At 36.6% G+C, this 17343-nt stretch overlaps 1 protein-coding gene across 1 annotated transcript in view; it reads left to right on the plus strand.

Moving 5' to 3' along the window:
- The window catches only part of KIF26B (kinesin family member 26B), a 155498-nt gene that overhangs the window by 77975 nt on the left and 60180 nt on the right, over positions 1-17343 (plus strand). Inside the window, exon 5 of the mRNA XM_053458789.1 lies at positions 10185-10368. Within this exon, the coding sequence (XP_053314764.1) occupies positions 10185-10368 (184 nt within the window). The remainder of the gene's footprint in view (positions 1-10184; positions 10369-17343) is intronic.

The raw sequence follows: 17343 nt of genomic DNA on the forward strand, positions 1-17343 counted from the left end.
TGTGAAAACTGATTTTTTTTTTTTAAAAAACTTATGATAAAACACCCAGTGTGCATATTTACATAGTCCAATATCCTGCCAATGATCATAAAACATTATAAAATGTGACCTCTGCTGTAAGACTGCATTGTTTGCTCAGCAAATAGTCAAACTGCAGCTATTAACATCTCATCTCACAAACAGCAATAAGTACTTTATGCACCTGTCTCATGTTTAATCCCAATGGTTCCACGGATATTTGGCTGTACTAGAAGTAGTTGTGAGGATATTTGGCTTTCAAGATTTTTTTTGTTTAAATTGAGATGTCATGGTAAAAATGCATAATTTAGTAGGCAAAATCATGGCTTTTGAATCATGATAATAATAATCCTGCTAATTTAGTGTAATATCTTAGTAAAATCTGTTGAATAGCTTCCAGTAACTGTTCCATCAGTAATCTATTATTTATAATCTAAACAATATAAAATATTATAATAAAGAATGTAATCGGTGTAGGTTTATAATCCTTAAATCAGAAGAAGTTGATAATTCAGTATTGTAGCAACTGACAACCCGTGTATACATTGACTTGTTAGTAGATCATGAAGATGTCTAGTGCGTGGAAACAGCAACTAATAGCTTACCAGCGATTGTAAAAATAGCATGCTTCAATTGTCTATGGCGTGTTGATCACGATGACAGCCTAATGGGAATTAATTCCATCATGATCTAGCAATGTGTCAATTGTGGTAGCCAAAAAGTCCTAAAACCATTCCTCAAGGTCTAATTCCTGGACAGCTAAGTGTTAGATCACAAAAGGAATATCAGCTTTGGTCTTAATGACCTTGATAATATTGTTGTTTTGTACTAGGATAACTCATAGGAGCTCAAATTTAAACATTTTAGAGCTCCCGTGTATATACTACATGCCTGTCTCCTTTAATTGCAATGAATGGAGCATTTTAATAACATTTCTGGAATTTAGTTCCGATACCCTTGAATTTAAACGTAACTCTTACCATAATGTTGTCTGTTAGCGTGAAGGCATCTCCTATAGGAGTTAGTTTCTGTAGAAACATTTCTAGCCTGTCCATTTGACCTCAAACCTTACTCCGTGACCTTGTTTTATGTCGGGTTTTTTTTTTATTTGCAACGTAGAAAAAACAAAACACATACATACATACAATATTATTTGTGCTTAGCAGGTAAACTTTGTAGGTAAACCAACACAACTAAAAAAGATTAAAGTATGGGTAAATGTTGAGTACTACTTGTTTCTTCATATCTTGTTTGTTTCAGATCTTGAATGATATTTCATTAAAGTGTTGCTAATTGGAGTTAACCATACTTTGCAGTAACTGATGGACCTGCGAGTAAAAGTGTCTACAATGTGTCTTAACTTTAACATTAACCAGTGTCCTGGTTTCCCCTGGAATATCATCCACACACTCACAGTGACAGTATACAATAAAATATCTGTCCGCTTCTCTGTTTAGAAGGGCTCATTGGAAATCATTGGCCTGAATATGAGATGAAGAGACGGGAATGAAAATGACTTTTAGCACCTAGCACATAGTGTACATTGTCTCTGAAAGCAAAGCTGCCCATTGGGAGATACACAGAGTTTTCTATTACAACTCTGCAACTACATAGGGTATGAGTGTTAACTAATGAGCACACATAACAATAAGAAAGTATAATTTATACAGCCAGAGGGTGAAAATTACAACATACTTTTTATGTTTTTCTTAACTATGTAATTAGCCAAACGCATCATATGAGCGTGATTATTCAGTTTTTCATCAAAATTGAAATAAAAAAGTCAAACTTTTAATTTGGTTACAACAATTCCTACTTCTAAATAATAAGCTTGATACTGTAACATAATAAGAATATTATATATTATTATAGAAAAATGAAGTATCACATCCCATACATATATAACATATAAATAATATTTTTCTTTTAAGCCACAGCAGATGTGCGATCTTCCCAAATCATGTGTTTTGCAGTTCTGTACACTAAATACATCTATATAATGGTGTTAACAGGGTAATACTAACCATATGTAAGTATTAAAAAATTCACCTTACTGTTGATAACTTCAGTACAGGAAACTGAGTAGACACTGTTGGCTCTGCCACAGACAGCTGCAGAACCGAGTCTCAAGAAAAGATAAACGTTTTAACTGAATGGTGATTTCTAAAACAGGGATACTTAGAGAGGTCATATTAATGTACAGTCCTTAGTTTAGTTAGCATGGCCTCTCATGACAGTAGTTTGTGTTTTCACTGCAGGCAGCAGAATACAAGCCTAAGCAACTTGAAAAAAATCCATTCCAACAACAAAGTCAATTATTAATAAACATAAAAAAGGAATGTAGACTCTTTAGACTGTACATGTGTACTCTAAACTATTCCTCGGTGATTGGATGAGTGTAAATAATGCAAAATTAAATAATATTGATTGCTACTAGGAATAGAAGAACATCTTGCTAAAAGAATAAATATTTGTGAACGAGTGTCTGTGGATGAGTGAATTAATGAGTATTGCATAGCATGGATGTGTAAGTGAGGGGCAAAGATGGCATTGGCAGGCTGTTTGGAGCAAATATGGCACAGGGAGGCTGTTTGGGACAAATATGGCACGTGGAGGCTGTTTGGGGGGGCAAAGATGACGCAGAGATGCTGTTTGGGGTAAGGATAGCACATACATGCTGTTGGGTGTGTGACCTGTGATCGATGCCTGCAATTTAGGGTTTCCATGCATTATTAATTTGATCTATACCTTCAATGCTGAGTTTGCTTGTGATTTTTTCACTTGATTTATACCTGCAAGGCTGGATTTGTGTGTTATTTGCCCTGCACTTGTGTTATTTCTTAATACCTGCAAATACAGGGTTTGTGTATGTTCAATGCTGTGTTTCCATGTGTTGTTTGTTTGATCTATACGTGAACTGCATGAGAAAGAAAAAGACAGGTGTGGTACAGTGAAGGAGGGGACAAAGGGACTCTGAGGGTGATGACTGGGGAGGGGGCACCACAGGGGTGACCCGCACAGGGTCCCTGAAAACCTCAGGCCGGACCTGATTGCAACTTGTCTGTTTCAGGTAACTTTCTGTACTCGCATTTGCTATGCGATTGGAATAGTATTGTGCTCCTCCTCTCCCCTGCGTGTGTCGCATGAGGACATCTCACTTGGAGTCACATTAGGGTCAGAAGGAGGGAAGGCCAAAAGTACTTGCCTAACTGACTCTACCGATTAGGAGGAGACAGTATGGCAGGTTCTTTTGTTTTTTTTGTGGAGTTTTTGGTGTTGGAGCGGAGGGCATGACTGTATGGCAGGAAGTGTGTGTGTGTGGGGGGGTGCTGATATCCACAATTCCAGCCATATAATATGTATAAAGCTAAGATGTCTTAACTAAAACATCACCTAACTTGACACTTTCAAGTTGGCCAAGATTTGGTCACAATAAGTGCTGACTGAGAATTCCACACCAGGACAATGTTCTTTTGCTAGGGAATCCTAATCACCTCTCTGATTATCATCTTGACTATATCGTTTTCGATTATGCTCATTTTGTCTTAAAATGTCTAGCTATGTTTCTTGTGTATCTATCATTTAGCATTATGTTTTAAATTTTGTCTTATCATCATAGGAACCAATGGAATGGCCCAGTAAGTAGAATCAACGGTTGGCATAAGGCCACTTTAAAAACTTTTGTTCCACTTTTTAAATACATTTTGATAACTTGATTACACATGTTAAGTAGAAAGAATTAACCTCCTACTGGTGGTTGATTATCTGATCATAAAGTTGCCTGGACACCTTGCATATGTAATCTGGGTGGTCTCTATGTCCCCTTAGGTGTTTTGTGTAACAAAGGTTTATGTTACATCATTCACGTCTAATGTGCTCTTGTGTCCTTTGCACTTTAACAGACCAGCTCAATTTCTAACTGGGGTTCATTAACCTAGCTTCATGTATGGTGCACATAAAAGGACAGTGATGTTCTTAATAGGGTATGTCTATCAGTCTGGCATGAGCTTTTCTTAAAATCTCAATTGCCGATATAATGTTTTGTGTGCTATTGCCACCTCAGGGAAAGGACCTAGCCAGACACCGTTTCTAACTAGACAAACCATATTAATATAAGCATTCTACAAAACCAGACTCATAAAGCCAATCCGAAGATTTATAGATGCTTAAATTATACGATTATTTGTAAACAAGGCATGTGATACCATTAAATATGTTCAACATTGCTCAGCAGAGACTAAAGGCTAAATGGGATCCATAAAGCCGTTCTTATGCAAGGTTAATATTCCTAGGTACAGAACCTGTGAGGTGGTCACGAATTACCTCCTGACACACAGACATAAACGGAAAAGCCATTAACTTTGCCTAGTGAATGCCTGAAAATAATCCCAAGGGGTTTAACCAGGGCTGGTAGCTAATCATACCACTCTCTGGAAAAAAGACAAGGTATACTTTGTTTTAGGAGGTTTCAGTCTCTAACAATCTAAATAATCCCTGTATTTTTAAACAGATACAGTGATTGGAGTACAAAAAGCAGAAGTTAAAGGCTGTTCCAATAGAGGAATGTAATGATTAATACAATTAATGTTAAATTAATAAATTAATACAAATAATAAAAAATATGGATTTGACATATCTACTTTAAACTTTTAAAGACATTTAACTTGGCATGGGTCTTTGGGTTAGTTTGCTCTTTTTGTGGGCATGGGGGGGTATTTGGTCATCTTACTACCTGTCTGCTCCCACTCTCCACCCACTAAAGGCTGTCAGAGTCTAGCATTTCCTCTCATGAAGCCACTGCCCCATAGGTAGCCTGCTTTGGCAGCGGGGGCCTTGGGGGAAATGGGGCAATTACCCTCGCAGCCCACGTCAAAATTGTTAAAAATACGGACCACCTCACAGAGGCGAGAACTGTGTGTGTGTTAGCATGAGTGTGTATGTGTAAATGTGTGTGCGAGCATGAGTGTCGAGGTGTGTTTTAGAGTATGTGTAGAGTATTTTGCATAGCAAAGCATTTCTGTGATTTCTTTTTTTATCTGTGCATGTAAATGTAGAATATGTAATAAACTTTTGGTTAGTTTCTTTAAACATTTGAAACATAACATGTGGTTGTGTGTGATATCTCTGATATCAAATCAAAGCAAAGCAATGCTTTTATAATAACCCTCCATCTATGGTAGATCGCTCCCTCACAACCAGCGGGTATGTCAGCCCAGTGTGATTTTATCGGTAGAGTAGCTAGGTGCCCTTTCCAATCTAGCTAGGACCAACATTCAGAGGCAGGTGTGATGTTTGAAAATGCAGATGGGCTTGAATGAGAAAGAGCTAAGCTTAATAGCTTCCTCTCTGGAATTTTTCTCAAAGGTTATTTGCACACATTCCTTTGCATAAGAAGACCAGTAACCCCAGACATAACTTTTGTCCTCCATGTCACTTATCAACCAAGTGTGACTTGACATCTGAGAGAGAACCACCAGTTAACTACCATTTTTCACTCTAGATCCCCTATCAAAGCGTTCATGAGTAATCACACTCATAAAAATGTTTTAATACTGAAAACGTTGTGTCACATATTTTCATTTTTACATTACATTCTGGCTTTCAAAGAGTTAAAAATATGATCACATCCTAAGTAACCTGTAGTGTGTGTAATGAAAAGAGAAATGAACCATAACATCTTGCATATAATACATGTTTGTAATTTATTCCAAGGCTATAGGTAAATTAAAGTGCATTGGCATAATAGGTACCAATAATTCTCAACTGACACCATTTGGTGAGTAATAACACTTTCTTCTTGAACTAATTGTAACAGCAGCCGTGGCTTGGGCTGACATTACTGAACCTTGCTGAACAACTACGATGGCAAAATCTTCTGGTTGAAAACACAAAGTCATCTTGGAGTAGCTAGGGTTTGAAGGGGAAAGATGGAATTTTGGGGGGGTTTTGTGCATGCTTAGTACACATGCTTTAAAGCAACAAAAACAGTATCGCGCATGAGATTTTTTGCTATACAGGAGTAGTCGAAGGCATAATGTTTGATGTGCTGATATTCTGCTTTCATAGTCCACTGTAATTCGAACGATCTCCAGTGTTCTTTCTCTCTGGCTCGTCTCTGGCCCTTGTCTGCTTACATTAACGCAAGCCTACAACACAAGCTTTCTGCACTCACCCAAGACAGAAAATATTTGGAGAGGATCATTTTTGGCTCTGGCTAATCACAACGCAAATGTAAGATTCCAACAGAGTACAGCTTTCTTAATAGTATGTGTGAATAAGCAGCTTGGAGTGGATCTTCTTTGTAAGTGAATATGTTTTATTGCTTGTACTTAGACTAGAAAGTGATTTAGCAAAACTCTGACAGTCAATTTAAGCTGCCTTCTTTTTCATCATGGTAGGTTGTTATCCTACATGATTTTCTAATTGAGCGGACTCAGAGACTCCACAGATATTAAGACTTCAGTAGCCCATATAAAGAACTAACTTGCTATTACCCTCCAAGGGGTCCTGCTATTGCTTGTCAGTCATGCATGTCCTGGGTAGTTGCTGAAATGTCCCACTTTTGCATGGAGTGGGAATCATGAGCCAGTTGAGATATCCTCTGTTCTCCCCTGATGAGGCGCACCACAAGATGGCTATTTGGGTAAGGCAGATGGTGGATCTGGCCAATTTAAATGTTGAGGGGTATGCTAATGGTGCAACCACGTAATTCTAAAAATCAGAAGTTAAAGATATTCTGAAAGACATTACCTGTATTCAAGTCGTGATATACAAGACTGAACGGTAGCGGCTGGGATGTTAAAATCGCAGAATATAAAGGAGTGAGCTGCAGACCATGTGGCACTGATAATTAGTCAATTTAACCTAAAACCCTTAAAAAAACTAAGGGATAAATTACAAAGACAACTCTGGAGTTAGTACAGCATTAAACAATTTACAATGAATCCTTATGCAAAATTTGGGAATGCACGAGACTAAGTCTTTTTTGTAACACTAATAACAGCATTTTATAAATATGTTTCACTTAATCTTTCTAGTAATTCTAATATTCTTGGAGCGAACGTCATTGTCTCTTTAATCTGAGCATTCATCATGCCAAATGACATAGTCCCATTAGTGCATTGTTATCAAGTTAGTATTGTAATTTCATATTAAATATTCATAGCTCCACTTGTAGTCTCTTCGCCAGAAAGGCAGCTCTGTCTACAAAATTATTTTTCTGAAGGGGGGATTGCAAAGCCTCAGAGGGTTATAGACTATTTAATGTAGGTAGACGGTTATGGAGTTTATTTTGTTCGTCTATAGACATCCTGTTTTTTGGCCTATAAGAACTTATTAAGAAGTGTTGCCCACCATTGGTGTTTGTAACTAGGCAACCAGGCCAGTAATTGGCAAAATGCTTTATTTAGATTTGATTAAACTTACACACAAACATATGTACCTCTCTAGTCCCATATATTACACTAATGATAACCGTCTGATTTCATTTCACAAGAGTCCTCGAAGTTAATTTGCTCAGTATGGTTTTCGTATAACACATATATAAATTCCAGGAACTTAATGCAGAAACAAATGGTTGCCAGAATATTGTGGGTCAGCTAATTATTTTTACTGGGTGCTTGTAAACTCTGGCCATTGCTCAATTTTAAAATGGGTGTTTCTTCCAAGTAAAAGTCTTTAAAAAAATTAGATGTAAATATTTGAAAATTCTTTTGTTTTTTAAAAAAAAAAAAAAATCAAAAGCGTTTCTTTTAATTCCAGATTCCTGGGCATTTTTTTAAAAAAGCATCCCCCTTAAATTTTCTTACTTCTGAAAGTAATTCTATTCTAAGTGGACTCTAATTATTTCCTTATGTAGGGAAAAACAAGGTCGACATGTATTCCTATTCATAGCCTAAACTGAAAATGTAAAAGGAATAAAAAATACATATCTAAAAATTGTTTTAATTATTTTTAGCTAAATAGTTGGCAAAATATCAGCCTTGATGTTTTTCTCTCAGTAGTACGTATACAGTGAGATAATTTTAATAATTTCACATATGATCATTTGCACATTATCCATAAATTTGTGTACATGAACACACAGGAATAAAACTGCATTGTTTTTATTTTTATCACATTTTTTCTTGCTGGAGAAGGTTCACTTTCAGGCTGTGTCCTTGTCATGTCGCCGCATACTTTATATGGTAATATATGATAATTTTCTATTTAAATAAAAATATAAAGCAGTTTTCAAATGCTAACGACACCTTGTATATATCATACGTGTTCCTTTGTATTACCGAAGCATTGACCAAAATCTCACTCTAAATAGCAAATTCTAAAAGTATAATTTGCTATATTAAATTATAGCTATAATACTGCAATTGAAAACTTATGCTAGGGTAACCAGATATTCTGATTACATCGCCAGCCCTGGTTATTATTATTGTCCCCAGAGATCTCCAGGATGTTTTATAAGTCTAAATGTGAATTATATTTTCGCATGAACTTGGTATGTTGCTTTAAATGATTTAAGTCACAAACATACCGGGAAACATACCCAGAGTCCATGAGTAAAGCTTTTCAGCCCCAGGGCTATCCTGAAACTCCGGGCAGGGTTAGCGGCATTTGGCTATGCCCAGTCTCTGCCCAAGTTCTACCACTTTATAATTCTGAGGCTAGCCCTGCCCCTACATGCAGGTAGCCCTGCCCTCTTTATCGAAACCACACCTCACATATAGTTATAAAATACTGTATTTCCCTCATAATCAATGCGATTAATTATAAAAATCCTTACCCAATAATTCTTTGAATATTACTCTTAATATACTAGGAAAAGAGGAGCTGATACAAATTGCATATTTACACATACATAGAGTGACACCACATCTCCTTGACATTTTGTAATTGCATATAAAATGTTCCATACATTTAGTCGGTTTACCACATAACAACATAAGTGGAAGCTTTATAGATCCTTATTGTTCATGCACACCAGGTAGCATATGTCATTTTGCAACTGAAGGCCAAATTGGTTAGAAGGATATTACAAAAGGGGTGTAACAATGTGTACCTCCAACTGTTTTGGATTGGTATTCCACAGAACTGGATTGGCACGCTGGGCAGATGCCAGCGGCTACATATGCCTAGCTGCACGCTATGTGAACATAAAAACATATGTGGGCGAGCGTATCTAGCTGTCTGCCGCACCTACGTCATCAGGCAGCTGCTGGCCTTAAAGTGCCAGGGCCGCCTCGTGATCACCTCTCCGACCCTGGTAGCCCAATAAGAGAAGAAGGTACATGTACAAAGCATTATTTGCTCTAGTATATTACACAAACAAATGTAGGAAAATTTGTTTTCTTAACCTTCAAGAGGTATAACCTCCATAAAAAAAGCAATGTTTAGGAGACTTTTACTAATTTAGGTCCTCAGTTTTGTGTCACATGATGTTGAAACAAAGCATTCGATGACAAAAACTTAATAGAACATAATTTTAAAATTATTGAATTATTTCTTGGCTGGGTGTGGGTATTCAGCTGCATTAGGTAGGTATGATGCTTAAAATGCTTTATAAAAGTCCTTAATTTTAATATATATATATATATATATATCTTTAATAAGATCTTGATCAGTAGGTCAACAATTACCCAACGAAAATACATTTTATTATGAAAACTAATAATTTCTCATTGTACCTTTTGAAACCTTTACTAAACAAAATTCATAAAAGTTCCTGCCACATCATACATATGTCTAATCTAAGGGTTGAATGTAAAACAAAAGGTTAGTGCTGTCAAAAATAAACAAAATATGACAAAATGCGCTAAGGCTGTATATAAAAAAAAACCACAGCTAAGTTTCTGTCCCCGCTTTGGTAAGAAAATGTCAAATGTGAACACTGAGACTTGAGAAACATATAAACATATTATAGCACAGATGTATTAGAAATTGAAATTCTGTTTATTTATGCTTTAAAGCAATACATATATAGCTTAAAAACCTATATATTGTGCATTATACATATGCATTATAACAGAATTCCAAGAAAATAAATGACTCAAGAGTAAAAAGGTTATACCGTACAGTAATAAATATTGCTAGCCTTCAGAAGAGCCATGCTTTGATGATATCGCACCAGCTGATGCTCGGAAGTCAATGTTTCTTTTCTTTTTTTTTTACAGGGCTGCTCAGAAATTAAACCTTTCCTCCAAAAAGAAGAAGCAGAGAACAACGCCTTCATTGGTGTGTGAACCACCGCTGTTCTCTACCAGCTTCTGTGGGATTCTTCAGACATGCCCACCGCCTGCTCCTCCATGCCTGCTCAGAGCGGTCAACAAAGTAAAAGACACACCAGGTCTAGGGAAGGTAAGCTACTGGCTTCAAAGTGAAACAAAGAGCCATATAATAATGGATATAATATTTAATTACTGTAGTCAGGGATTTTTTTGTAAATCACTTGTCCCTTTATTGAAGAAAAATTCTGAGGATATATAATTAAAGTTGCTGTTGCTGTGCTAATTTCTGTTCCTACTGAAACCTTCTCCCCAGCATCTTCTCCTTAGCTCCTGTCTCCTTCTATCTGTGGCTGTGATAAATGGGACAAAGTGTGGCACTGCTTTTATGCACTTGAAGAAAATTCAATACATATCTTCTTGGGAGAATAGTTTTTGGGATATATTATTATTATTTTCTTATTGATTTATATGTGCCATCATATATTGCAGCTTTGTACAATGGGTCAATACAACATAACAAGTACAAACTCACAGAAGGAAGTCAATTAGTCACTTACTGGTTACATGTTCTGGTCTGTAATATGCAAAAATCATATGTCCTGAAAAAAATGTCCCATGTGTTCACCTAAGACTTAACGCATGCATAAACCTTTGAACTTCCCAGGGTCAGATGACCTAAGCTCACCTCTACTGGGCTTGGTTAGTTTGTTTGGATAGCCAGTTTAAATGATCTGGTTGTTTCGATCTTCCTCTTTGGCTATAAGTCTTGTCCTTTTTGCGACCATTATCTGCTATGTTCACTACTGGCAGTTGTCTGATTTACTCAGTTGGAAGAGCAAATGTGTCCATGAAAGTAGCTTGGATCCCCTGCTAAACCCTTTTGTAAAAGCGATCTAGGACAGAAGTGCTGGCCCCACCACAGCTGGTTTCCAGCAAGTCATACAGATGGCACCCTTCTGACGATGATGATGTCCGGGGAAGCTTGGTAGTGGTTTCAGTATTTCAGCTATGATCTAGGTTGCCATTGTTAGCAGAGGAGGTTGCCCCTATACTGGCAATTGTATACTAGGCATCATTTTGTAGCAAACCAAGCTCTATATAAAGAGCTGTATAGCACGTTATATATATTTTGTTTAGTCCATTCATAGAAACATGCGTGAAAACATATTTTTAACATGGCAATGGCAAAAGCATGGACAGAATTACAAGAATTCTATTTTTTAACCGTAGTCGGGTTTCTTTTGCTGAACTTGGAAGTGTTTCAGCTTGAGACTTACATCTAGATACCTGCCAGTTGAGATAAGGCCATAATTGCACTTAGCCAGCCCCTCTCACAGTGCACCGCAGTCCTCTCAAGCTGTGACAGGATTAGCACACTGTGTGCAGGATCAAGCTAAGTCTTATGATATGCTTTTAAGGAGCATTGTGAACGCTATTTGTGTTGCAGAATCTTGCCAGGTGTCAGCTGCGGACCAGGACTTTTTCTTATTAAGATGACTTTGCTGTCTAATTTGTATGTTTTATTTAAGTGGGCAAAGAGGACAGCAGCTCAACGCGAAAACAATGATATGTAAATTAAAATCATATATAGAGAAAGGGGGACATACCTTAAAAAAGCACGCACATTCGCTTTTATGTAAATTTAAATTTTTACACAAATTCTTAACACAAAAAACTACCTTATTGTGGTTAATATTCTATGTGATTTTACATAAATATGCTTATAGCATTTACACAGGCTGGATTTGCCTTAAAGATGTACTTTTGGGCAATGCATTATGCACACAGAACAATAAAATAAGAGGGATACATTTTTTACCTATATGTTTATCTGGTTAGCACACTGTACAGATCAATTACTTCTAAATGTAAATCAGTGAATGACAGGTGTTTTTGCTATCAACTCTTCGGTGTCAAGGGGGTGTTGGAGCAACCCCAAATTATGTAGGGCTTAAAGATCCCCCTGTCTTCACATCATATAATAAAAATGGTTCATTGATGTCGGCAGTGTTGTGTGGAGTAAACTGTAGGGTCAAGCGGTTTAATTATCTCATACCCCTGGCTTCCTATGCCATTGAGAGACTGAAGGCTGTATCTTGCAAGGTTTATAGTAATAGAAGGTTTTTCATCAGAATCATACAATAATGGTGTGCATTGTGGTCCACAAAGATTGTTTACTCAGCCTTGCTTGCCTCTGGCAGCTAACACCCAGTCAACTGTATAGATGTTAATCTTGGCAAACTGTTATCAGGGTTTCTTATAAACCTCATTAAATATTGCATTTAAATGAGTAAAAAAGAGAATAAAGCAAAACCGTTTCCAACGAGAAATGATTTTCATCAGAATCTGATGTTGAAAGTTAAAACATTATTTATTAATACCATGCCATTGGTAGGTAGAAAAACTTTGGCCATAAACTTTATACTGTGGCCTCATCCCACTGCTCTTTACACCAGACCTAATGCATACATTAAACTGGCATGCATTAAACTGAAAATGTTTATGTTGAGGCCGTCTCTTGAAGGATCTAGAGGTCCCCGAAAGCCTGTCATTGCTACACCCTTAGCACTGGACATCTGTATGACAGGTTGTGACACTGGATGTTGTGTCTGTGTAATAATGAATTGATTTATTGTCTATAATTTGCAAGCAAGTCTAACTAACTGCTAGCTCCAAGCTGCTTTGGTGTGATGATTAACATTATTATTGTTATTATTATTATGTTTTTATTTCGTGCCACCAATTTATACAGCGCTTTTTACAATACATTCAAGAGTAATAAAGACACTAGAATAGACAGACAAAGACAAACCGATACATTAGATAAGAAGGGGCCCTGCTCGCAAGCTTACAATCTAGAGGGAATTGGTGTAACCTTCTGACTAATATTTGTGATTTTATGCTATATGGTGTGCTGAATTTCAGAAGGTTTGTGTCAGATTGATGATCCAGGTCCTTTTAGATTGGGTTGCCAGGGATAACTGGTAGAAAATTGCTTGACTTCAGCAGTCATTATATATTGTGACATGACACGCTGTGAGTAAGAAACCCAGACTATGATGACCTGCTAGTAGTTTACATGGCTGGATGTTAAAAATAAACAAAGTAATATCAATAATTGCTAAAAAAAAAAGGCTGTTCAGGCCAAGATGTAATTTTATTTTAGTGGAGATTTACTAAATTTTATCATGCAAGAAAAAAAATATTACAGTCCTATTTCACTAAAAAAATGTAATCATTAAGTCTATTTAGAACGCAGGGATAAACAGGCTTAATGCATTGTTTAAAAAGCTACTCTCACGCTAACTAATGACCCAGTACAGAATATTGATCAAGACAGCGGGTCATATTCCTTTACTCCCCAGTCCTGGTTTATTACCATAGTCCTTTCTTTTTTAATTATCATTCTCCTTTTATAGCAAAGGATCATCAAGCTGTTGAAAATGGTTTTCCTGCACTCAATTGATTTCTTCTGGACCTTATATATACCGTGGCTCAGGTGTTCCTCATTTCCAGTAGGACATTCCAGCCAATTACACCCCCTTCATTTTCCCTAACCCTGCCATGCATTGAAAGGATGCCTTAACACAAGGCAGCACAGTGATGGAATGAGAATGTGATGGGGAATGATTGTACAGATCACTAAGTGCCTGTCCTTAATCGCTCATTCACCAGACTGTGTTAACGATGTCAGTGCCAGAGGGTTTTGCAAAACCCTCAATCCTGGTGGGGGTGAGCTGAAGAACTCTCTACTTCGAATCAATAAATCAGCTGATTCACAATTCTGCATTGATATAATCTAAATTATGAGATTAAACACTCTTGTTTCAGCAAAGACCATGATGTAGGTTTAGAAGTATTTTGGATAATTGCAAGATTAAGATTTAATTGGTTCCAGCAGAAGGCATTCTTGTAAAAACTACAGTAAGGTGTTGCTTTATGACACTGTTCACTGAGTCTGATAAATGATGTGTGCTTATTAGCTTTAGAACACTGTTGCCCATGCAGACAATATTTGGAGATCTTGAGGTTTCATATAAGATAGTAAAGCGATATAAAAATTTTATGCAGATTGCAAGGAAGGTTAAATCGTAACCAATAAATGTGAAAATAAATTAGGAGCTTCATGAAATAGAAAATGCCTTCAACAAAAGCTTAGCATTCAAGAATAGTCACATTGCAGAGCAGTTGTGGAAACATTGTTGTATAATAGTATATAACAGTATGTATTATAACAAGAATGAATTCCAAAAGATTTATTTGAGAGCTCTAAAATCCATATTTTAGATTAGTATTCCACAGACAGGTTGCAATTAGTACCATATGGTGTAGCGCGCAGTATTAAGAATGTGGGAGTCCAAATTCATTCGGAGCCAAAATTAGTTAAAGTCATTAAAACATGAAAGCCAAAACTGTAATATAAGAAAAAGCCAAGGGGGTTTTGCAGTTAAAAAGAAACAGAATAGTAGTATATGGAAGTCACAGTTAATGTCGCAGACAGTGTGCCCATGTTTTCTTGGTGATCCATCAGAAATACTATTGGTGTATTCTCATAAATTACCACACAGAAGAAATGACGTATTGATTAACAAGATGCCATAAGCAGGCGTGTCATTAAATTCTGTCTTTTCCTCACACAAAATACACTGCGCAACTTTTTGGTTCATAGAAACATACAATTTAGCGTCAGATAAGAACTACCTTTGGCTACTTTTTCCTGATGTAAAGGCATTAGTCAGCCGTTAGTCTTGCCTTAGATTCAGGATAGCTTTATGTCTGTCCCATGCATGTTGACAATTCTCGTATTAGCCTCTACTACCGAGTCATTAGCCTGTAGACTCAAGTTGAAGGAGAGTAACCTTCAGCCTTCTGTCCCCTAACGGCAACTGTTTCCTACCAAGAACCGTAACCCTTTTTTTTTTAATTAAACAAGTAATGAGCTACCTTTTGACCTCCGTCAGAAGAATCGAAAACTTCTGGAGGTAATGAAATTCAGATGACAGAGGAACTAGCTTTTGCTCTAATCATGTTTACAGTTTAGTATAAAATCGGATGGCATATTTACAATCATGGCCTTTCAAGACAAATCGAGATTAGATGCAGCTGAAGACACAAATAGTGTGCATTTTGTTTAATGAACAGAAACGCTAGAAAAGAAGAAGCAATAAACTGAGGTTTGATGTACTGTTAATTGCACCCTGACACGTGTTTGTAACTCTTTTTTGTCGGAACCTCAAAGAGATCGTAAGAAAATGGTTTACCGAAATTAAACTGACAATACACAGCGACTGCTTTCTTTTGTTCCCAAGAAATAATGTGACAGTGACTTTTTCTTGGATTATGACTCCATTAATCATTTAGAAGGTTAAAATGAAACGGTAGAGAAATCTTAAATAATTCAGAGTTCGAGCATAGAATATAAAGATTTCACCAGGCATGGTATATAATAAAATCTGTGCAGCTATCATGTTTCTTTTAATGCAAATCTTATTATGCCTTTTTCCATTATACATGTTAAAGTCTTTTTTCTTTACATCCAGTAGGTTTTTTATGTAAGCTATTAAGGTATGTCAGATGATGTGTATAATGGAACTGGGTTTTTTGCCTCCAGTTGAGGCATTCATCTTTATTACCATTATACTTTATGACCTATACCATCGGATTTTTATAAGAATTATCTCAGCCCGCCACATGCAGTATTCATAGCAACTTGTTTAGTCAAGGCTTCTTGTCTCTGAAGCTGAAGGGGAATAGAACATGAACTCCCCATTCAGCCTTTAATATTTAATCCCATCTAAACCATATTAACACTACAGTTCTTACGATTTTGCACCTATTAATATGACCTTTGCAAAGTCCAGTTCTACAAATTCAGCCTTTTTAAACCTATTTGTTCGTTTTAGAACCGAGAGTAGAAGGGGTTAAAAAAAGGCACGGCTGAATAATGTAGCCATTAACAAAAGCTGGAAATCCCATAATTGCCATTTAAATCCACCTACCGCACGTATAAATACTGGGGATTCAATCATACCACATGGCCATATAATTACTATGTCAAAGTATGTCAAGCCCTATGTAATCCTAACCTATAGACAATGTCATACACACACATGTACACGAAGAAATCCATCAACGAGCAGTAGTTTGCCACATATTAGACAAAGAATGGCAGGATTTTCTGTTGTTTGTTATTCTACTGAGGTCATACCAATAGGAGCAACACGAGTGAAAAAATTTGGTCTTATTTGTTTATTTTTACTCATAAGCCATCTACTGTACTCATTCGGTCATATCATTTAAATTAAATGGTAGGCATAGAGCACCAGGCTTCATGAATATTACCCTTTGATCCGTAAACAAGTTAATTTACTGTAATAATGTAATCATCTTCCACTGAAAATGAACGCTATCAGAGTAAATAAGGTCAAATAAGAGTTAGAGGAACATTTTATATGGTAAAAATTAAAGAAACTAAGTAATGTGCCTTTCCCCGACAGTATTACTTCTAATACTAAAAATAAACAAAAATATTCACAAATCCTTCAACGCTTGTCAGTAAATACTTAAAGCCGGTTTGTCTCTTTTCCCAGATCTTACTTTTTACAGTTCTCAATACCCATGTAGTAATGATTGAAGAACTCCTTTGCACCGAAGGGTAGTTTGCACCCTAATGCTGGTCATTTGGGTTGACGTCAGCTCAAGTGATTGCTGTGATCACCCACGACATGCCCTAGAAAGAACATTATTAATAACCAGCTAATTACATTTCATGCAATAACAGTAGGCTTAAAAATACAGTATTTTAATGACAGTTTAGATGCTCATGGCCTGAAGGGGTTAAAATATGCAATCATATATATTACAAATCCACTTATTTTCCCACTGTTGTTAAGTTACTGATTAGTGTTGATTGATTCATGGTGCCTTTGTAAAGTGAAAGAAGAGCACTTTAAGACATGAAATTGATTAGATAACGCTGGCTGTGCCACAGGCTGCTTCCAGTTTCCATGAGGCGAACTATTAACCCATTCACACAGATGGATGGAATTTTATGTCCTGTGGTTTTTTGTAGTCAGGGAGAATTGGCTGTCTAAAGACTGGATTC

This window comes from Spea bombifrons, chromosome 3 (genome assembly GCF_027358695.1).
Source record: "Spea bombifrons isolate aSpeBom1 chromosome 3, aSpeBom1.2.pri, whole genome shotgun sequence".
NCBI lineage: Eukaryota > Metazoa > Chordata > Amphibia > Anura > Pelobatidae > Spea > Spea bombifrons.